Source organism: Lycium ferocissimum, chromosome 11 (assembly GCF_029784015.1).
Source record: "Lycium ferocissimum isolate CSIRO_LF1 chromosome 11, AGI_CSIRO_Lferr_CH_V1, whole genome shotgun sequence".
Classification (NCBI taxonomy): Eukaryota; Viridiplantae; Streptophyta; class Magnoliopsida; order Solanales; family Solanaceae; genus Lycium; species Lycium ferocissimum.
In genome coordinates this window covers 39,815,089-39,839,447 of record NC_081352.1, presented here as the reverse complement: position 1 = coordinate 39,839,447, position 24,359 = coordinate 39,815,089, and the positions used below count along the sequence as shown (strand labels likewise).

Genomic DNA, 24,359 nt, shown 5'->3' with positions numbered 1-24,359 from the left:
TAAGCACTAGAAGGCAGCCAACAAAAAATATTGACGAAATCTTTGCTACAGCTTAACAATCTGACCTGTTAAACAGTGCAAGATTAATTCATCACATAATTATCCAGAAGACTAGTCAATTCAGTATATAATAAATTTTGCGTTATTATTTTTAAGAAAACACCTTTTTAAGTAACTTGTACGCAGAAGTATGTTTTTATATTAAAGGTATAATGTTCAATTATTACCGGACAGTTTTTTCTTTTTTCGCTATCTTGGATCTTCTTTCACCACAAAATAACAAAAAGAAAAGTGAAAATTAGAGATTTCGGGTTCGAGCCCTAAGTATAAAAAAATTCTTGGTGGAAAGGGCCACAAAATAACAAAAAACGGACGGAAATCGAAAATTAAACCCAGCTCGTTAATTGAGCCCAAATACTCCTCTATACCAATATCATTTTTCATTTTTTTGCGCGGATTGCCCTTCGTTTGGGGTGGTCTTTAAATTTTGCCCCTCAAATTTGTGGTCTTTAAATTTTGCCTTCGTATTTGTGGTCTTTAAGTTTTGCCCTTTGCTTGGAAAGGTGGAAGAATATATGAAGTTACGGGTTAGAATCACATTTCGGGCGTAAAAATAAAAAATAATTTCATGCGGGGTGGGGGAGTGTATGCCGATCAATCTTTAAGGAAAAGTTAAGTTATGCATCTATTGTAACTAAACATAACTAAAGTACGAACTTTTAGTTAAACACCTAAAAGTTGCAAGGCAACTAAACATAACTAAAAGTCTTATCTCGGCGTATTGACTCAAATATGCCTCGGATCGAGCTTGCATTTTAATCTTCTTATGCGGATATTGTTCAGCATGCTTAATCTCGGTTTACAAATTAACAACAATTAACATAAATATGAATTCGATTTTTATGTCGACTTAACGGAATATAGAGTACTAGATTTTTTTCGAGATGTATTAAATTTAAAGTAACCATAAAACTTTGTGTCCAGACGGTGAGTTTGTGGTAATTAAGTTATATCCCAATTAACAAATCAATACATCCTAATTGTATATATACTTTATATCAATAAATTGTTCAATAAATAAGGGAATAGTAGTTAGTATAAATGACAATGGGTTCGTGCCTACGTGGCGTTTAACAATTAACATTGCTATACATTAATTTTTGGAATGACAAATACTATATATCTTCATAAAAGTATGCATTAAGTTTGATAATTCGTTAACAAATTTATGCTCAAACTTGTATAATAAATTTGTGAAGGAATTACCAAAGTTATGCCGTACTTATGCCAATTCTAAGTATGCGTGTAATAATCCATATTTAAACTCTGTAGACTAGTATGCGATTTAAAGAGTTTCATATGAGGGGCAAAATTTAAAGACCACCCTTTTTTGCCCATCATTGTCTCTTTTCCAATAGTAGTAGTAATAATTTACATGTTTTTTTTTTCGTTCGGATAAATAATTCGTACTTACATTTTTTGTCACACTATAATTACATCCCTTGTCGATAAGAGTTTATTGGTGTTCTCATTATAATATTTCTGGTAATGAAGTTTTAGTTAAATGCCTATAAAATTTTAAATTATGTTTTCGACATTTCCACAAGAAAATGTAAAAAGGAAGATGAAAGTACAGGGTTTAAACTTTGAAAGGCAACATACCTTATGATGGTTATATAAAGTAATATTTTTTTACTATCAGTCAGTTAAAGTTAAAGATGATACTATTAAATAAAAACTCATTATATATAATTAAAAATTGATTTGTACTGCATGAAAATGGATCAATGATTATTTTATTGATGGATAAGGAATTATTATTCCAGTGAAAATAGATCGATAATTGTTTGGTTGATGGAATAAGGATTATAATTTGAGGATAAATTACTAGATTGTTCCATCCATGGTTGATACTACAAATTTTGATTCTTGGATTGATAACCTCGAAATTACTTATACTACAATTTCAACATTCTTTTCATACTACACTTATGCTTGAATAACAATTATGAGATTGTTAATCCCAGGAGAAAATAACAAAATGGTACTTCAAAGTTCTTTTTTTTTCTTTCAAAATTTCTAAGAAGATAAGATTCAAATTGATGATAAATTTATATAGTTGAAATTAAATAAATATTTTGTATTATTCTTGAATATTTCATTTTAAACTCAATCAAACAAACTTTACCAATAAAAATATATTCATTAAATAATCTCATCCTTACTTATTACTATTTACTTTTCGTATTATAATTTCCATTAAAGTTACCAAACCAAAAGACGTATAATAGCAACCAGGGCCCAGTCTAACTTTAGCGCTTTAAGTAAAGCGTTTGTTCTATTCGTTTCCCTTTATGCTTAAACTCAACGAAATTTCAAACTCGTGCCACCCACCTTTGCTTCTACACTAGTTAATTCGTTTCAGATTCTTTCACCATCACACCTCACTTATAGCCACACAGAAAAAGCATTTCACATTGCACAAAACACACTAGATTGTTCTAGAACGTTCTCCAATTCTTCGAAGCAAATTTGCGAAAATCATTGAATTAGTTTTCTATATGGAGTGCTCAAAATCACAGTCAAGGTTTCCGTTAGGCAGACAATCATCACTCGCCCCGGAGAGAAACGGCGTTTCCGACTCAGTTGCTGAAGGAAAATATTTTATTTATATAAATTTGACTATAAATCCTAGCCAGACATGTATTAAAATATCAAAATCTAACCAATTTTTGTTTCTGACAACTTTTAATTATTTTTTCCAACAGTTAACGCTGGCCACAGTGGTGGTGATGATGATGGTGAAGTTGAGGGAGATATGGAATCCGGTTTGAGGTTAATGTATATGGCTAACGACGGTGATTTGGTAGGTATGAAGGAAATTTTGGACAACGGTACCAGTGTGAACTACACAGATATCGATGGACGGACTGCTTTGCATATTGCAGCTTGCCAGGGAAATGCTGATGTTGTTGATTTTCTGCTAAAAAATGGGGCTCACGTGGATGTCATGGATCGCTGGGGCAGTACGGTATAGTTTATTACTATTACTGTGTATTTAACTTACCCCCTGTTTGGATGGTGGTTTCCCATGGTTCATTAATGTATGGTTTTGTATGAAACCATGTTTGTTTTCATTGTTTTTAAAATTACGTGGTATGATGATATTGACCCGTGGTTCATCCCATGGTTATATAACCATGAAAAGTCCTAATTTTTATAACCACGGATTTGGTGATTTTTTCATGGTTACATATTTCATTTCCCCATTATACCCCACCCTCCACCATCCACCCCACCCCCACCCTACCACTCACCCCCACTCCCACTCTCCATCATCCAAGCCACCCCCACCCTACCACCCATCCCCACCCTTATCCCACAACCACCCATGTCACCCCACCCACCCCTCCACCACCCGCTACCCCTCACCACCACTACCCCCACCCTCATCCCACCCACCCCTCCACCACCCCCACTCACTACCCTACTTATTTTTAAAGTTCTATTTTATTCTCTACACGAGTTTTATTAATATATATAAACTCATTTCTAATTAAGAGTTAAGGGTATTTCGATAAACTTACAAGTTATTATACAAAACCATACGATCAAACCAAACAATACAAATGTTATTAAACCACAACAAACAATACGATCATCCAAACATCGTGTTCATTAATACTGATCAATATAATACAACACCATACTGTACCATACCATACCGTACATTAATGAACCACGGGAAACAACCATCCAAACAGAGGGTTAATGTATACCTCTCCATTGATACGCAACAATCTAGTTGTAACTGGTACTTTAATTTATAATTGAATCGCGGTTAACTTTAATTTGGCTTATGTGTTATCTTAGTAAGAGTAAACGAATATTATTAAAGTATTGGATGAAAAATTAGTTTGATCAGAGTCTATATTTTGTATAGTTTATTGTTGTACGTAGAGACGTGACACTTGGGTTAACTCAATTCCGAAAGCTAGCTTATGAGGGGAGGATTGCTCAAGTCCATTTAAGAAGACCACCAGTTCATTCTCCAATCAATGTGGGACTCTAACACCCCCTTCACGCCCTGGCCCGTCTGAAGCGTGGATATTGAGCGCAAACGATCCATCTGGCTCTGATACCATGTAAAGATATGACTCTTACGCCTAAGTACCTTGAAATGGACTAGTGGTTTACTTATATGGACTTGGACAATCCTCTCCTCGTGATCTAGTTTTCGGAGGTGAGCTAGGCCCAAGTATCATATCTTTACATGGTATCAAAACCAGGTTCATCCCTGTTTGGGCTCCCGGTCTCTGCTCCAATTGGGCCTGGGAGTGGTCTATGATCAGAGTCCCACATTGATTGGGCAGTGGACTGGTAGTCTGCTTATATAGACCTGTGCAATCCTCCCCTCACCAGCCACCTTTTGGGGTTAAGTTAGGCCTAAGTGCCATATCTTTACAATTGTATTTGAAAGCTGTATCGGAAAGAGATGTTGTCTAATATTTTGGTTTCCAAATGGGAAGACTTATATAAATTCAAACAAAGGAGTACATCTGTTACTGGAGAAGATTTGTGAAGCCTTAATAGTGTTTAATCATTAGTATCGCGACAGCTTTGTGAACTGAGTTAGTCTCCAAGTTATACACTGATGTCTATATTGTGGAACATGTGTGCAGTTGTCTTGAGGTCTATTTTGGGCTACTCACAACAGTGTAGTGTAGTGACAAAGTATGATTAAATAGCCTCTTGCAGATGCAATATATTACAAGAATAATGATGTGGTCAAGCTTTTGGAAATACATGGAGCAAAAGTACCTGCGGTATGTATCAATAACTAGATTGTCAGCTCTAATTGCACAATGGTATAAGCATTTACCTTTTCTATTTTACTTTCGGTTTTAGATTGCTCCCATGCACGTAGAAAATGCTTGTGAAATTCCAGAGTATGAAATTGATCCAACAGAACTTGATTTTAGTAATAGCGTCAACATAACAAAGGTAACAACTTTTTCCCTGACTTGATAATTATGCTTATTTGATCATTGCACACTTTTCCAGTTTTTTTCCCTTTTGTTATTTGTGTTGTGTACTTGTGTTATCACATTAGATGTCCAGATATATTGTTGACCTTTGAAGGGGATACTGGCCTTCGGTAACAAGTATACTAACACGGTTTTCGAATTTATTCCCAAGCTCTATTTCCCCTCTGGTTATCTGAGTTGATCAACCTGCCACAAATCTATGGCAGGCATTGTTGTTGAGGTTTCCTTATGTACCCATTCCAATGGTATTCATCCACCGCAATATACATAACCTAATTTCAACTAGCACGGACATCTAGAAGAGAAGGTTTAAAAAGATGGTTTGTAGATGTGAAGACATCGAATAGCTAGTAGCAAAGATGCTAATTCAACACTAAGATAACATAAAGTGAAAGTCAAATATATTACCTTAACCTTCTGAAGAAGGAAAAGTTTGTGATTCAAGAAAATATTTCCAAGTAGTGAGGCAGGCTACAGTTAAGTAGATCAAGAATTTTGGGGTTGATGAAGTATCTGCTGTTATTATTGGATTTGTTTCTGACAACTGTTTCCTTTATGATCCTAGCTGTTATTTCTACTGTTTCCTTTATGATCCTAGCTGTTATTTCTAACTTCTGTCATTTTTGCTATGTATCTGGGATAAAAGTAGTGAAGTTCATATCTTTAAATATTTCATGTTAAATGGTTGTAGGGTACGTTTTGTGTTGCTCTGTGGCGTGGAACTGAGGTTGCTGTTAAGAAACTTGGTGTAGAATTTTTCACCGACAAAGATAAATTGTGGGTTGGTCATAGACTATCAATTATATTTGAATTAGAACTTTCCTCATGTGACAGTTCATAAAAATTTACTAAAGACTCTTTTCTATTTTTTCTAATTGGTTTTTCAGCAAGGCATTTAGGGATGAGCTTGCCTTACTACAGCAGATACGCCACCCAAATGTAGTCCAATTTCTTGGTGCTGTGACACAGAGTAGCCCAATGATGATCATCACGGAGTATCTGCCTAAGGTACTTTTCTTTTAACGAACAACTCGCCACTTCCTGGAGTTATCTCCAAAATCTTGCTATGATGTCGCAAAATCGAGAAATTATGTGGTTAAAGTACTTGAGAATTATCACAAAATCAAGAACGACCATGCAGCCAAATCAGCATAATTGATGGTTAATTATCAATAAAGTACTAAATACAAGGGTGTTAACGACTTAATAAATCATACATAAAGCCATGTTTTTTTTTTTTTTCCTTTTTTGTTGCTCAAAGAAAATATTTTCTCCATTATGTCAAGAAAATCCATTAAAATCATAGAGAAAGCCTTTGAAGTCCCTGACGATCCAAAGTACACCACTTATTCTGTTCTGTTTGCAGGGAGATCTTCGTGCATTCCTGAAACGGAAAGGTGCATTAAAGCCAATAAAGGCGGTGAAGCTTGCACTGGATTTTGCAAGGTTAATTTACTGGCTGATGTGCTGAATTTCCACTGGAGAATCTTATTAGTATAATTACATACCGTCACCAGGTGCTTGAATTTGCCTAAGGTCCCTGTAGGTAAATGGTCATTAATACAGGAGAACCAACTACAGATTTTATAGTTCTACGTATAATTTGGAATTGTCAACTTCATTTTGTATCTCTTCATGCATTTGTGTTTTTTCACCATTGGGTTATAAGATATTCAACTTTGGTGATCTCAATAGTACAGGGCTTGCCTTTGGGGCTCAATAATGATTATAAATCTTCATTAGAAAGCAAAATAGTGGCCAGCTTTGTGATCAGTTGCAGAAGAAGCTGTGTACATAAATATGTAGAGAATTCTAAGATTGTCTTTCTTATAGTTGCGTTTATGTGTCTCTTACAGTCATATTTGTATGCATTTTGCAGAGGAATGAACTACTTACATGAGCATAAACCTGAAGCAATAATTCATCGAGACCTAGAGCCCGAGTATGTTGTAGTCTTACTGGCTGTTCTCTAGTCACGTGCTTTGTTTGTTCTTTCGTGGCTGAATAAGCCTGTCAAATGTCTGGAAAGCTTTTAATTGCTGAGTAAAATGACAGAAACATATTACGGGATGATTCTGGACATCTGAAAGTTGCAGATTTTGGACTTAGTAAGCTGATGAAATTTACCAAAACTGTCAAGGAAGATAGACCATTGTTGCGTCAAGAGGATTCATGTGAGTATATCCCAGCGTCTTAAGTCACTAAAGAAATATATTCACACTAATGATTTGTTTTGTTGTCATTTTAACAAGTCGATTTTTCAGGACGTTCTGTCATTGTCGTTGGTCCTTCACTTTCATGATTACTCCTATGTTTTTGTTCCTTTTTTTCTTTTTGCAAAACATATACAAACAGTATTTTAGGTTCAAGAAGTCCTCATGGTTTTACTTTTCCTTTTAATTTTAATAAAACACATGTTTCACCTCTAGTTTCCTCTCTAAAAGTCAGCATAGGGTTGTTGAATCTTTTACCAGCAAATACTGAACAATTTACATTTAAAAACTTACCTTAGATGGTTGTGCTAGTGAATGAAACTATAAGTTTTGGGACGGAAGGACTACAATAACAATTACGCCTCAACACCAAACAAGTTGGGGTCAGCAATATGGATCCCCATTTTATTTAAGCTCATTTCATATCATCATCATACTAAATAAAATAAAAGTAAAAAAGAAAGTCAAGTATAATAATAAAACAATATTAGTTCTCCAACAAGTCTAAACTCTATCCTTAACTAGTAGCTATCACCTAAATAGATCTTTTCCTTCCATTGTGCCGTATCTTTGGCTAAGTCTGCTTGATACCAAGCATTTGTAGGTCTTTCGGCGCAACTTCCTTCCATGTGAGGTCTACCCCCTCCCCTTTTAACATCGTCGCTTACCATTATTTCACACATATGGACTAGCACATCTGTAGGTCATCGTAGAACATGTCCAAACTTCTCAAGCGACTTTCTCGCATTTATTCTCAATGCGTGCTACTTGCACCTTCTGGCGAACGTGGTCATTTTTAATCTAATCTAATCTGGTATGATCGCACATTCATCTTAGCATCCGCATAACTGTAACTCTTCTTGTGGATATGCTTAACATTCACTACCATAACATTGCCAGTCTTAATCCCTGTCTTATAGTTATTCTATAGAACTTACCTTTCACTTTGGTAGGTGACGGAAGGACTATCTTGAATTTTTTTATTCATCAAAAGAATTATTAACTTGAAAATTTGGCAATACAATTTGAAGAGGAGAATTACAAAGTTATTTTAGAAAAAAGTACCAATTCTGGTGGACAATGTTCCTATTTGATCATTGTAGAACTATGGATCCTTATATGCATGTTTTTAACATGATACTTATTGTTATATAAAGTTCTAGTGTTTTAGTTTATGAGAATAACAAGTTGAATTGACTTCTTGATTACAGGGAGATATGTTGCTCCAGAAGTTTTTAAGAATGAGGAGTATAACACCAAGGTGGATGTTTTCTCTTTCGCTTTGATATTGCAAGAGGTAGGCTCTTTTTATTCTTAGTTCTCTCCTCTCATGCATCAACTACTGAAAAAGGTTCTCCAGCTGTGCCCTGTCTGGAAGAAAAAATGTTAGTATGTTTGTGGGCTTGCTGGCTACCACTTCTTGCTTTAGAGATGTAATTCTGCTTTTTACTTATGTAACTGCATTTTTATGTGTAATTTGTGTTGATGAGCATGATATCAGACTGATATGCTGCCAATGGGTTGTATGTATGCATTCTAGGTCTCATCCCATGGAGGAAAAAGGAATACCAACGGGGTCCTCCATATTTTGCAGTCAATTTTAGTTGTATTCAAAAAGATTGTTTTGCCATCTACTGTCCCCTATTCTCATTTCTGGCAAATTTATGCTTATTCTACCTTATGCATTCACTAGATAATCCTGACTGTTCCAGCATGTTTGTAAGTCTCATATTTAAGAGGACCTTCGGATAATTTAGACATTTGTACACCTCATATATTTTTCTATTCTGCAGATGATTGAAGGCTGCCGACCATTTTCCACGAAGCAGGAAGTTGAAGTGGCCAAAGCCTATGTTGCAAATGAACGCCCTCCCTTTAAAGCTTCACAAAAGCTTTATGCTCATGGACTGAGAGAGTAAGTCCCTGTGTTGCTCTCAATTTCCTTCAATTGTATTTAAAATGATTAGTTCAACAGGTTAATTCAGGATTGTTGGGCGGAGCAACCAACAAGAAGACCAACTTTTCAGCAAATAATTATCAGGTTGAAAGAAATCAAACATATTCTTTTGCATAGAAGATCTTGGAAGGTAGGAATCTCTCTCACCTGGCCCTGGGTAATGTTGTATGTATTGCTTTGCTACATAATTTGAAAGATGGAGATAAATTACAGAATAAATGTGTAACTAATAGATATATGTAAGTGGTGAGGACTTAATAGTGAATATGCACATTATTCATGAAAGGAAGTTCCAATAATGAGGTTTAATCCATGAAGGAATATTAGGAAGTTGTCTTATGGAACAAGCAACTTGAAATCAATTGAATGAATTGATAATTGATCAATTAACAGCCCTCTTTTTGTCATTCTGGAGAATATGAGCCGACTTGTGGATTAAAAGGAAGCGTATAGGAAAGAATTCATACAAATGTCTTTTGTTTATTAATTTTTTTTGGATTGTTTCTTTGGTTTATTTGTAGTTGATTTATTAATTTATAGTTACCTTAAAAGCAAAAAGTATTTATATAAGCTAGAATAAAGAGTACAGAGATATCTATTCAGGTTTGACCTTCAAAACCATACTCTCCCTTTCTAGTAGAAACTTTGGGGACAAAAAGTGAGGAACATCCTGTTATCATTCGTCCATAACCTCTCTAGGAAATTCATTATCAATGCTTGCCCTTATCTGTTCAGTCTTACTTTCATTTTTGTGATTGAAACAAATGAGGAATGCTGTTACTGTTTGTACTGTCTTAAATTATATGAAAAAGGATCTCTGGTGTGCTGAGGAGCTCTCGTTACTTATGGGGTCCAGGAAAGGGCTGGACCATATTGAGTATATGTATACAACCTTTGCATTTTTGTAAGAGGTGGTTTCTACGGCTTGAATCAATGACCTCCATGTCACACAGAGACTAGCTCCCCTCCTATTAAATATCTTTGAATGAATTAGTAAAATATATTTTTGCTTCAATTAGTGCTCAATGCAGTCCGACTTGGGTTTCTTCAACCAAGTTTTTGTATATTTGTCCTGGTTATTTATTTTTTTGCAACTGCTTCCATGCTTTTGTTGACAGAGTCTCAGCAGCTTCGTGACCAGTTTCTCAGCTCTGAATCTGTCACTTTGCAGGCAAAGGCACTTAAATGTTTCAGAATCTTGAGGCCATCTTGAAGTTTGATCGTTAGAGTTCAAGGAGTCGCTCATCTAGCTCAACTGTCTGATGAGAAGTGCCTGTGCTGCAGCTACACCGTTAATCAATTCATATTGTGAATGTTTTCCAACTTTTATTCGTCACTTTTTTTCTTTCTTTTGTGCGACGATGGTTTGGGGAGAGGGTGACGGTATGGCTTCCATTGCCGTCCTTTATGTTTGTACTGGAAGTCTGATGTTGATTATTGCTTCAAAACTCTGATATCTTTGTGTCTTTTCTTGTATGTAGGGTTAAATGTCAATCGTTTTGACTTTGTTGTTTGTTCACTTTTGCTACAAATTTTGGTAGTTCGGGCTATGACAAAATTGTACAAATATTATGTGGTATATGAAAGTTTGTGATGCAATTCTTATTGAGTAACTCATGGGAGAGAAAAGAGAGGAGGACCAGTGAAATCTCACACGTTACAAGGATGGAAGATGAAACTATTTTAAGAATCACTATAGACTATAATACTAATAAATTTCTATCTGTTCAGAACTGTCAATTATGATAAACTTTGTCTTATGTGCTTGTGCGGTAATTGCATGTCTACTTATCTCCAATTGCAATTCTTTAATCAAAACACAATCAGATATGTCAACCATGGAAATAATCTAGTCTCGTCTGAATTCAGGCACGTTCTACCATGACCATACAATTTTTTATGTTCAACCACACACTGATATATTATCTAGAAACTAGAAATTAGTTTCAATATATATATTTGCATAAAAACATTTTACATCATGACGAATTATCCAACTTGGTTTTAGCTTTTTCAAAAGTTTATATTGGAGCTGAGTGTTTAGAGTAACAATCGAACACAAGTAAATTTTCATACGATGATGGTATCCTAGGTAAGATGTTAGACGTAGCAAGAGCCCTATCAAACAACTGTAGCAAGCCCCGGCAAGGGAGCTTGGCAAAGAAACATGTTAGAACACAAAATTGTTTCATCTGAAATACCTAGTTGGTTGTACCAAAGTCTCAATCCAGAGTAAAGTAGGTTGTCATGGATCAAGATCACTTCCTAGCTGAATGTGAGCTCCATTAGTAATTATCAAGATATACAGAAATATGTGAACACACTTAGGAGAACCATGTGCTGCGCTGCACTCCATAGGTCTCAGTAAAAAATGGGTATATCCATTCTTTTACAATTACCTGTCTTTACATCTAGTTGTGATACTTCATATATTCTGAGGATTCAAGGGACAAAATCTAGAACATGGACATTGCATCTTATGAAGTTTAAGGAAGTATTGCCATGGTGCTTTATATTCCGTCTTTCTTCTTTCATAATGAAGAATGGATTTGTTTCTACATTGAACTCGCATGTATGTCTTCCACACACATATCTAGCTTCTTATTTTAAGCTATTACCAACGGGCGGAGTAGGGCATGGATGCTTCCCCCTTTATTCCCCAAAGACTCCTGCCCCTCACAACTATTGGCAGCGAAAATAAGCAGCACCACAGAATTTGCAAATGGATGACGCTCTATACTGTTAATCCTCCAAACGCCTAAGCTAGTTCAGCCTAAAACTAGTCAGCAGCCAACTGTAGCATAATGGAACAGGAACAGATTTAATAGAGTACAAGAAGAGGAGAGGCAAAGATAACCTTAGTGCGATCCATGTAGAAGCTTTTTCGAATTCTACTACCATTGTTCAAGGTTTACATCAGACTTCCAAATTTAAATCTCATCAGTCGCACGGTCTTCTTTTGGTTCATCTTTTTCATCAGACAATCTTTCGTAGAACTGCAAAACCTTGGGGTTTGCCTTGATCTTTGACGGATTGAAATTGACTAGATTAAGGCCATCCAAGCTTTTAACACGCGAAAGAGCAACATAAACCATCCCAAAGCCAAACACCCGGTAGAGATCTGTATGGAGGTTGTTCAGAGTCATCCCCTGACATTTATGAATGCTTAGAGCCCAAGCCAGTATGAGGGGAATTTGCTTTCGCATGGCAACCGCTACATCTCCCTCCATTACATACCATCTTTCTAGACCAATCATCAGTTCTTGCCCGGAATCAAATTTAACAACAGGTAGCATGTTACCACTGCTACAAACGTCAGAAATCTCATTGTCATATGATTTATGAGTATCTTGAACAACAGCAAACTCTAAGATCGTACCAGTAGCACCATTTACAAGTCCGCCAATAACATCAATATTCTTTGTCAAAAGCACCCTAGATCCTACACACAACTTGATCAACTCAGGTGCAATTCCATGCTTAAGCTGCTTCTTCCAAGGATCTTTTCCACTGTCAAGAGCTTGATAATGAAATAGTACCTCATCTAAACGGTCGAGTCGCTCGGCATTCACTTTGCTCACATCATCAATCCTTGGGTAAAGCTGAACAGCTGAAGAATCTGGCTCCACCTTTGAGCAACATTGATCCAATAACTTCAAATCCTCAGAATCATACTTCCCTTTCCTAATTCCTTGCAACAGTTTTATCAGCTGTGCATCTGATTGCCTAAAGATCATTTTAAGTTCAATTTGCATATCAAAACTAGCATTCCAACAATCAGCTTCAAAGGCAAATTCCTTTTTTGTTCCCTTCTTATTGATAACTGGTGGAAGCTGAAAGAAATCTCCACTTACAACTAATTGTATGCCACCCCAAATCTTTTCCTCACAACCAAGTTCTTCACTTCTAATGCTCCTCGCGATAAACTCAAGATTATCAAAAACCTCACCACTAATCATGCTAATTTCATCAATAACCAAGGCCCTAACTTTATTCCATCTTCGATACGCTCTCTTATCCAATGTAACTCTGGATAGCAAATCCACATCACTAGCATCACCAAGACCAATTCCAGCAAAAGAATGAAGAGTCTGCCCATTAAGGGCACAAGCAGCAACCCCAGTTGAGGCTGTTACGAAAACCCGAGATTTCCCATGAATCTTCCTAAGTTTAGTGATAATATGCTGAAGTAAATAGGTTTTTCCAGTCCCTGCAGAACCAGTAATGAAAACAGAATTCCCATTTGAAATGGCTTCCAAGATTTCATTTTGTTGGTTTGTTAACTTTACTTTAGGCTTTTTAGTGCTTGTGAGTTCACTCCTACAAGTTTTTACCTTGTTCTTTGGATTAATTTGAGACCAACATGTGGCTTTGGAGCTCAAGAACCTGTAGACTGTTTTAGCTGTGTACAATGACAGATTCATATTGCTAAATTTAAGAACCTCAATTCTTGGCTAATCAAATTTCATCACACAAAATGGTTTTTTTGACTGTAACTCTGTAAGGAATGGGAAAATTGGACAAAAAATTTAAACTTTGTTCATCAAGAAGAGGTTTAGGGTGTCTCTTCTCTGCTAGGGGTACCAAATATATCTCTATATAACAGCATTTTTTTAATCTTTATGAGACACTATAGTAAATGAAAGGGAAAAAATATTCAAATGTTGAATGTTAAAGGGTTTTGCTTACCTGAGTGGAGGAAGTTTCATCCTGTTTCATTTCCATTTGAAACCGACAAGAGAAGTTAAGGTTGTACTATGTATCATGTATGATTATATCATGGGCCAAGTCGTCAAATGGGCTTTATTGGTATAGTGGGTATTCATTTTTGGGAAAAAAACGTAAGTAGACAAGAATATAAAAATATTTACATATTGTTAACAGATAGATGCAGTAAACATTTAGTAGCACTTTAATTAAGAGTTCTATAATAAAACAACTTCCTATGTATAAGGAAACCTCCCATGTTCCTATTTTTTTGTTAGTAATATCTTCCAAATCGGTTACATCTAGTTTTAATACCATAACTTCTTCATCCCTATTAAATGCATATAAAAGGTAAACAAAATATTAATATGTATAAAAATTGTGTGATACGTAATACTTTAAGCATATACACGCTTGTAGCTCTTTTGATTATATAAATATTATATAAGTAATATTTTAAAATTAAATTTCTATCAGAAAAAACTTATACAAAATATTTATCAATTCTTCTGTAATTGCTTTTTATATCTTATATACATTTAATTATACCTTGTATAAGTTTTTCTTAACATGTTGTTTACATTTTAGTAAACCTTGTATACAATTCATATACCACATATACTTTTATTAAATCTTGTATAATAAATTTTATATACCTCGTATAATTTTGTTATACATTTTATAAAACCTTGGATACATTTCATATACCACGTATACTTTTATTATATCTTGTGTGATAAATTTTTGTACCTCGTATAATTTGATGTGCTACAAATAATATTCATATATGCACTATACATAATATAATAATTCTCTTTCGAATCTGTTGTGAATTTGCTGGATATATTATTTTTTAATAAATATGATTTTTTTTAAAGATTTTGTAATAATTATTTTAATATAACTCAATCTATTTTTTTTTATAACCTTAGCCTCGCCCAAATTTTTGAAAACTCTCAACCGCCAATAGGAAAAATACAAATTAATAAGAAGATGTAGTAGCAGTTGAGTGGTGTATAAGAAAAAGAATTGATAAAGATAGATATTTATCTGTTGAAGAAGAGAGATAATCAATATAATAGATATGGGTTTATCCCTTAAAGAAGGGAGATAAATGATAATAAAAAATGAATAAATATTATTGAATCCCTAATTTAGAGGGATTCTTTTTGGTATAATATTTTCCTAAATATATCATAAAGGTATAAAATCTGTTATTTTTGAAGAACTTTAAAAGTTGTGCTATTTATGTGCTTAACTCTAATAGCTTGACTTATGATGTAATTTTCTCTTCATTTTTTTGCACGTATTTCCTTCAAAGGTGTTGGTCTTTAATTTTTGTCCCTCAAATTGCTGGTCTTTAATTTTGTCCTTCGCTTAAGAAAGTCGCCGAAAATACCCTGAGGTTACGGTTTGAACCCCTGTTCAGTAAATAAATAAAAAAATCGCAAGGCAAGGCTTTTGCAAAAAGTTTGCCTTATGTGGCAGACTTTGCCTTAAGGCATAACTAAAAGTTTGCCTCACAAGGCAAAGTCTGCCGCCTTTGGCATAGGTTCTATGTAACTTCGCCTAAAAAGGCATAGGTGCCTTGTAAATTATTATTATTTTTGACTTGCTGGGTCTTGAACCCATAACCTCGAGGTATTTTCGGTCACCTTTTTAAGCGAAGGTCAAAAATTAAAGACCAGCGAGTTGAGGGTAGGGGTGTTCATGGGTCGGTTTGGATCGGTTTTGGTTTAAAACCAAAACCCAACCAATCTAGTCGGTTTTTAAAATTATTAAAACCAAACCAAACCAATATAATGCATATCCATTGGTTGTAGTCGGTTTGGTTTGGTTTGGGTCGGTTTTTCAGTTTTTAAGAAAACTAACGGTATTTCTCTCTTTCATTTTTTCCCCCTACAATTAGGAGAGATTTTTCTATCATTTTCCAACTTATAATTCGTTATTATCCTTTTATTGTGGTAGCTATAGTTTTCTTGCATTATGGAGAAAATGTGTTAGGATTTATAATTTAATTAAGTGAAAAAAAAGTTTATAAGAAATGCAAAAAATAAATTTAGGTAAATCTCATAGCTGTTTCATTGAATAAATGAGTTTGAATTCATTCATTTCTTTTTAAAATGGTCTTAAGGTATAAAGTTCATTAGTCTATTAGAGATAAATAAAATTTTGCTAAAATGTATATAAATTATTTAAAAGTCTTTATAATATTAATATCTTGTATATATATAATTATAAAAAGTATTTATAAAATTTGTCGGTTCGGTTCGGTTTTTTCTTCGGTTTGCTTTTCGTAAAACCATAACTAAACCAAATACTATCGGTTTTTAAAAATTTAAAACCAAACCAACCCAAGTAAATGTCGATTTATTTAATCGGTTTGATTTGGTTTTCGGTTTGGATCGATTTTTAACCAAACCGTGAACACCCCTAGTTGAGGGGAAAAAATTAAAGAGAGGCCTAATTTGGTTTCCCTTCAAAGGTGCTGGTTTTTTATTTTTGTCCTTCGCTTAAGAAAGTGGCCAAAAATACCCTGAGGTTCTCGGTTCGAAACCCAACTCAGTCAAAAAAAAAGTTTCGCAAGGCAAGGCTTCGCAAAAAATCTACCTAGGCAAATTTTTTTATCTCTTGCTTAAGGCAAAAAAAAAATAAAAATTAACTCTGCTGGAATTCTAATAGGCCTAATTTGCTACGAAACTCAGCCTTGCGTTTTTTTTTTTTTTTTACTAAACCGAGGTTCGAACCCAGAACCTCGGGGTATTTTAGGGGAAGGGAAAAAAATTAAAGACCAGCAATTTGAGAGGCAAAAATTAAAGACCACCCCCGAATAAGGGTAATCGTGCAAATTGCCCGCTAGTATTCGCGTTAATAATTACTCCCTCCGTCTCAATTTATGTGACATCATTTGACTAAACAGGGAGTTTAAGAAAGAAATAAAGACTTTTTGAATTTATGGTCCAAAATAAGCATTAAATATTTGTGTGGTTATAAAGCATCTCATTAAGGGTAAAGGGTAAAGGGGAATTTAACGTTAAATTATTTCTAAATATAAAAAGGTGATATTCTTTTTGGAACAAATTAAAAAGGAATCACATAAATTAGGACACAGAAGTAGTATTTTAAAAACTAATAAATTTATTAACACCGTTATTGAGCTACACGACTTCTTAGGAGATTAGATTTCATATCATTGAGCGCGTTTCTCCAAATTAGCAAATCTTATGCATGTTTGTGGTCTTTCGTTAGAGACTCTGCACATTTTTTTTTGCCTCCCATGCGTGTGATAGTGACGTTGTTTGCTTTCAGCAAATATCGACAATCAATAATGGCCCTACGTCTTTGATAATTTTGACAATAAGTAATCAGTCTGTCTCTATTTCTAATTCTTCGTAACCGCTTTCTTTACTAATTTGAGATCACTTTGTTTGATACTACATAGTTATGTAATGAGACTTGAACATCCCAACATCCACATTTCTTGATTATTCTTGAAGATCCTTCCCAATGCAACATCTGCAATTTGAATATTCATATAATTTATATTTCTTCCTTCAATATTATTCTAGTGAAATTATCTATTTGATAAATGAGTAGTTGCTTAGTAATAAAGCTTTTATGTTATATCTTAGAAATGTAGTGTTCATTCTCAGCAAGCCTCCGTTTAAAAAAAAAAAAAAAAAAACCTACATTTGGTGTTTATAACAACTCAATAAATACATAATAACAATACATGCCTGTACATAGGCTATAATTACTTAATTACAGAAAATAATTACTATTGCCACCTCAAATTTATCACTAACTATGACAAACTAATGTATATTGTAAGCGCCTCCATGGATAAGTTCTCCCCCTTCCATTCCACTTTTCCATACCTGAGACTCCCAAGAAAGTTGAAAATAAAATGCTCTGCATTTTTTATATTTCTGGAAAAAAATTGTTTAGGTCCAACAGTATTAGGAGTAATTAAGTACTAGTAAATCACAATCAGTGCTTCACAGACTTGTTTAAGAATATCGTATACACGTGACCTCTAGTTTAAAAAATTCCAATTACATGCTCTCTCCTTTAAAATACAGCCACCACTAACAATCTCATACATCCTAAAAGATAATTACTATTTTTATAACCTAAGCACTTCTCCCTTGTTTGTGTAGTGCGCAATTAACATATCAAACTAATAAGGGCTTACACTTTATTGGATGTTTGACTCATAGAAATTCATCTCTTCAACATCACAAAAGTGAAAATATTGCCCAAAAAGCGGTAACCCCTTTTCTGTCATTACCAACGACCCCAAAAAGATTCCTAATTATCTAAGTGTTATATATCATCAATATACATAATATTTACACCATCAAATATTCAATTTTTTTTTATAGATAATCCTCTTTAAAATATCAAATTTTAAATTTTAAAAATAAGATAATATATATTTACTTGCTACAGCAGATAAAGACAATTTGATAATACATATAAAAATATTTACAATAATAATTACGTATATTACTTAAACTCTTTCTTCTTTTCCTTTCTCCTTAATTCTACTCATAGAAATCAGTCATTTCCATCACACGTGGTTGGATGTCCATATTACGAACTTCCATTCCTTGATATTCACAAAAGTGGCATATATATGTGATATGACCAAAGTTTAAAAGTTTTGCACTTCTTCACTTATGAGTTAAGAACAGGGGCACTTCTTTATTTACAAAGGTTAACACTTCTTGTTATCATTTCTAATTTGGGATGGACAAAACAAGTGCAGCGGGCCCCGATGATTTCAGTGGTTATTTTTCTATCATAGCTGCTGGGATATCATCAAACATGATTTAATAGATGTTACTCAAAGTTTCTTTAGAGGTGCTTCTTTAACTAAATTCTACACTAGCACTAACTTGGTTATGATCCCGAAAGTCGAGCACCCTGATACTTTCTCTGACCTCAGGCCTATTGGCTTGAGTAAATTTCTCTAATAAGATTATCTCCAAAATTATGAGTAACAGACTGGCACCTATTCTTCCAAAAGTTATTTCCTATAACCAAACTGGATTTGTTAAAACGGCTCATTATTGGAAACGTCTTTCTTGTTCAAGAAATTATTCATGGCATAAAAAAAGATAGCGATGGAGGTAATGTTGTGATCAAGCTTGATATGGCCAAAGCATACAACAGAGTTGACTGGGATTTCCTATTAGCTGTCTTGAAAAGGTTTGGGATCTCTGACACTTGGACTGAATGGATCCGGAGATCTATTTCTAATAATTGGTACTCGATTCTTATTAACGAGAATAGAAAAGGCTTCTTTCATTCGACCAGGGGCCTCAAACAAGGCGATCCTCTCTCCCCAGCTCTCTTTATTATTGGAGCAGAGGTTCTTACGAAAATGCTAAACAATCTTCCATGACATGAGATGTATAAGGGCTTTTATATGCACAGAAGGGGGCCTCAAATCTCTCACTTAGCCTATGCGGATGTTGTGATGATCTTCACCTCGGGCTCAGAAATTTTTTTGAATCTAGTTATGCAGACTCTTAAAAATTACGAGAATTGTTTTGTCCAAATGATCAATACAGGTAAGAGTTGCTTCTTGGTTTCTTCCAAAATGGATACCGACATAATTCAACGCATCAAAGATATTACTGGTTCAGAAATGCGAGTTTCCTATCACATATTTAGGGTGCCCTCTCTATGTCGGAACGAAAATAATTTTCCATTTCTCTGAGGCTATCGCTAGAATTGTCAAGAAGAAATGGTTGGCAAGGAAAACTCCTTTCTATTGGTGGCAGGGCAGTTCTTATTAAACATGTTCTCCAACCCCAACCACTTCACATGTTAGTGGAAATGGCTTCCCCTAAAGCAGTTTTTGAGCAGATTGAAAAGTATCTGGCTAGTTTCGATTGGGGCACTTCGGGCGAAAAGCAAAAATACCACTGGAGCTCTTGGTACAATTTAAGTTTCCCGAAGGATGAAGGCGGAGTCAGGGATACGAAATCGATTAGTGAAGCTTTCTCCATGAAAAGATGGTGGAGATTCAGAACACCTCAGTCACTATGGAGTGATTTCCTTATGGCCAAGTATTGCAATAGGATTCATCATGTTAAAAAGACGTGGAGTAAAGGACAATCTCACAATTGGAAAAAGCTCCTTGAAGTTAGGGACAAGACTGAAAAGAATATATTATGGAAGAGTAATGCGGGCAACATCAACTTTTGGTGGGACAACTAGCTGGACATTGGAGCATTAGCGAATATTATTCACATGGATGCACCCGAAGACAACATTCTGATCAAGCATATTAGAGTTGGAAATATTCTCCATTATGATCAAATCCAACAGATACCAAAATACATTATTGAGCTGATCAACACTACCAAGCTGGGAGATATTCTCGTTCCTGACAGAGCCATCTGGAAATTACAGCTTCTTCATCGGGGCTCTTCATCACTGCCTCGGCATGGCAACAAACCAAGGAGTCAAGACTCAAGGTAACTCTAATATTTTGAATAATGTTTGGCATAAGTTTTTACCTTTTAAAATGTCGTTTCTTAGTTGGAGACTAATCAAGAAAAAACTACCTTTTGATGATGTTACTATTCCCAAGTTTTGCCAAACTCTTATTTCTATTTCTATGTGTAATTGTTATAGGCACCCCAACTTTGCGATTGGTGACCTGGCTAAAACAACCTGGAGAACCTTTGGAGGACCTCTCGGCATTAGATGGGAAAATCACCCTATTGTCTCCATACTCAACACTTGGTGGAGCTACAAAGCCCAAAATTCAATCATTCAAACTATCACTAAAATTACCCCTATTATTATCTGTTGGGAATTGTGGAAAGCAAGATGCGCTGCAAAGTATGGGGGTAAGAAACTTTATATTTCCAGAGTACATTAGTTTATTCTTAACCACAATACATTAGTTTATTCTTAACCACCTTAGGCGGGTCATTCAAACTCATAAGATCAACATCGATGGACTCTACTCTTAGAATGAGATTTGTGATATTCTTACCTCTCTCTCCCATCATATTGCTTGTATGACTATTCTCTGGACATATCCATTGTTTGGATGGGTGAAAATCAACACGGACGATAGTAGACTGGATGATTGAACTATTGGAGCAATTGGAATAGTTCGGGATCATAAAGGTGACCTCATAATGGCCTTCGCTCGAGGGTTAGGAAACAGCTCTAACAATCTGGCCGAGGCAACTGCGGCACTTTTTGGTTTAAAACGGTGCTATGAAAATGGCTATCATATAATCGTGCTTGAAAGTGACTCTAAGTTAGTGATTGATATGATCCAAGGCAATAATAAACCTCCATGGCATTTAGAACACGTCATCAGGGAGATCAAAGATTTGAGCCACCTCTAACAATGCATTTTCCAACATTGCTACCGAGAAGCGAACCAAATAGCAGATGCTCTATCCAAATGGAGCCACACAGTTCAAGATACGATTATTTACCAATCCAATGATCTTCCAAGAAAAGCCATCAGACCTTACCGATTGGACAGGCTATAGGTACCTGCTTTAAGATGCAGAGTCACTAAGACTTTCTTCACTCGTAACCTCTCCGCTGGACAACATTTGATCTAATTGTAAATTATTGAAAGATTAGACTTAAATGGGCATCTCTGCTGATTGCTCTCCCTTGGGCTGAATCATCTTTTTGCAATTTAGGGTGTGTAACGGTTCGCATTTTTGGGGCGGGGTTAGCGCTCGCAAAAAAGCTACTTCAAAATCGTTGGTGCTCTTTCGGACTTTGTTTTAAAAGAGTCGCCACTTAATTTTTAGGAAATTAGAAAAATCGGTTTTGAAGGGTTTATTCAAATACAGTGACAAAACCTTCGTAATTCATAGTTCTAGGTAAGGGTTCTGGTGATCCCCTAGGGAAGGTGTTAGGCACCCCAGTATTAAGGATCCGTATTATACGGTTGACCTTCGAATCCCAGTGTATGAGTATTTGTTTAAACTGCTTATTTTGTGTTTATTTTCCCGCAAAAGAAGAACTGTCATGTATATCATATGTTTTGAAATAATATATCCCCCTTTATTTATAGGGGTATCGTAGTTTCGGATTTATTATCCGTGCGTAAATAGTTTCCCTTTACGTAAACTATAAAGAAATCTTGTTTATTTTATACTCATACACCAAGGCTCAAGGTGACTCGTATTGATACGTTTCAGTCTTATCCGGAACTTTATATTACGCGTAGGTTCTTTCAAGCATTTGCAAAGATATTTTATTATCATTTTTTAAAGAGTATATCCCGCCTAAAAATAGAGGTTAATTTGGGCCAACTTGGGCCAAAACAGCGTTCATGCTAAAAAAACTCCAACAAGTTTCTTATTTTTTCAGAGATAGATTTCATGGCTTTAGCAAAATCTGATTTTTGTCTTCTGAAAAAGCCAGCCCAACATTATTCAAAAAGGGGTCATGCATAGATTCATTTTTTGTTAAACTTGTCCAAGTAAAGCTGATTTTTGAAATTCAATTTGGAGTAGGAATTTAATTAATAAACTCATTTTTTATGAAATAACTTTATAAAACGTGATTTGTTTGTTTAAGCTTGGAAAATCAGTGGCGATCTGTTTGGAAGCAGTTTAAAGCCTTACTTTGGTACTTAGTTATATAAAAGGAAAAAAAATGTTGAATCCGTGGTTTTTTAGAAAACTCGCGTACGGGGACCTAAAGTCGACTAAACGGCATAAGAACCGTTGTCCTAAGACGTCTAATTCCAATCATAAGGATTTCCACTATAATATGAGTTTGAATACATTTGTACAAGCACATCAAAATGGGAACAAGTCTTTGAATAAATGTAAAGAGACTAAGTTAGACTAGGGGCGTACCAAGCCCCTAGTTGGCCATTTTCACCCATGGCTGGGCCTTCTGCGCGCCTCGCTATCTTCTTTGTCTTCCCGAACTCTATTCTTGAAGTAGTATCCCTACTTAGGCCTTAGGCCCAAGAGGGTGGTTTATGCATTTTTGACCCGAGTAGTCACGTGGTAGGAGGAGAGGGGGGAAAAGAAAGAAAACACCGGTTAGTTTATAATCGCTGAACTTATCACTATGATAATAATCAACTATATTTATGTATATGTACATATCAAACAAAAAAAAACATATAAAGTTTTATGCTTACCCCGTACTAGTCCCAAAATGGAGTTTTATTAGTTTGAGACTTGACATGGTATGGGGACTGGGTCCTTGCCCCGTATACCCGATGTCGCACAAGTTCCAAGGGGTTTCTAGGGACCCCAGGCATGGCTAACACCGGGAAAGGCTTGGACAACCCCAAACTACCACGACTCATTTCAAAATTGATAAGCCCCAAAGAGAGACAGTAGAGAGCATAAGGCTTTAAGACTAAACAAAATCAACTAAGCTCACACATGACAAAACAACAACACTGTCCAAGAATAAGAAATGTAAGCAAGGCATAGCATGAAATGATTTGGTAAGATTCAGCAGATCAGCCGAGGCACAACATGAGAATATTATTAGCATTTTTTACAGCAAGTTTGAAGGAGAGCAAAGGTTACTAATAATATGGCAACACCATTGAAACAAGATCAGCCTAGAGGAAAAGAGTAAATCAGGCCCATTTTGAGGTCAAGTCTTTACAAACAAGGGATATGCAGGACTATTTTTTAGGCAAATTGGTACACACAAGCAAATGACATCAAGCTTGCTTTAAACAAGATGTTGTGACCAATCATATGTGTGGGAATAGTAGCAATCAATCACATTAGCAAAGCAAACTGGGCAAGGCATACATGGACAGAGGTAGGTGCCTGATGGGGGCCTAGCAAAATGCCATATCAAGGACCAAAGATCCAAACAAAAGCCTTTTTTACCTAGCAGAGAAGGCCTCAGAACAAAACAAGGCAAAACAAGAAGTCTTAACAAAAGAGTTCATCACCAACAAAGGAATGCAACATGGTCATAAGCTCAGCACAAGTCATAAAAATGCCACAAGGACCAATTTCTATATCTATAGTACATAGTTAGGTACAGATTACAGTAATGTACAAGGAGTGGGCAAAGTTGGTACCTAGGACTACATGACTAGGTGAGGCAAAACAAACAAGATGGTGCAGCCAAAAGAGAGAAGCAGGGGCAGGGAACAGGCATGTTAAGAGAAAGGGGAGGGACTATGGATGTCAACATCAAGCAAGGGAAGAAAGGAAAAAGAACAAGAAAAGAGAAAAAAGAAACAAGCAGACCTGGCATAACATGGACAAACACTAAATAAGGTGAGGGAGACAGAGATATGATAGGCAGGACTTTATGATGAGTTTGCCAGAGGGAAGTTATACACTTAAGCAATCTAGACAATCATCCAATGGTCTTTTAGCATGGGTGTTTTGTCAACAAATGACAGGAACAATAGCGAGACACACAAGACATGGATGATCA

At 35.4% G+C, this 24,359-nt stretch overlaps 2 protein-coding genes across 2 annotated transcripts in view; one reads left to right on the top strand and one right to left on the bottom strand.

Annotated features, from left to right (window-relative positions):
- Positions 1-2,376: 2,376 nt before the first annotated feature.
- LOC132035988 (integrin-linked protein kinase 1) lies at positions 2,377-10,817 on the top strand. The gene is given in 13 exon segments (XM_059426195.1): positions 2,377-3,031; positions 4,749-4,826; positions 4,909-5,004; positions 5,740-5,825; positions 5,936-6,056; positions 6,415-6,494; positions 6,928-6,990; positions 7,104-7,222; positions 8,473-8,558; positions 9,055-9,176; positions 9,237-9,348; positions 10,390-10,408; positions 10,411-10,817. Coding segments are annotated over 13 exon segments (1,230 nt in total). The 5' UTR covers positions 2,377-2,818; the 3' UTR covers positions 10,446-10,817.
- A 762-nt stretch (positions 10,818-11,579) lies between these two features.
- The window catches only part of LOC132036635 (uncharacterized), a 44,579-nt gene continuing 31,799 nt past the window's right edge, over positions 11,580-24,359 (bottom strand). The window contains exon 2 of the mRNA XM_059427016.1: positions 11,580-13,708. Within this exon, the coding sequence (XP_059282999.1) occupies positions 12,149-13,642 (1,494 nt within the window). The 5' untranslated portion in view covers positions 13,643-13,708 and the 3' untranslated portion in view covers positions 11,580-12,148. The remainder of the gene's footprint in view (positions 13,709-24,359) is intronic.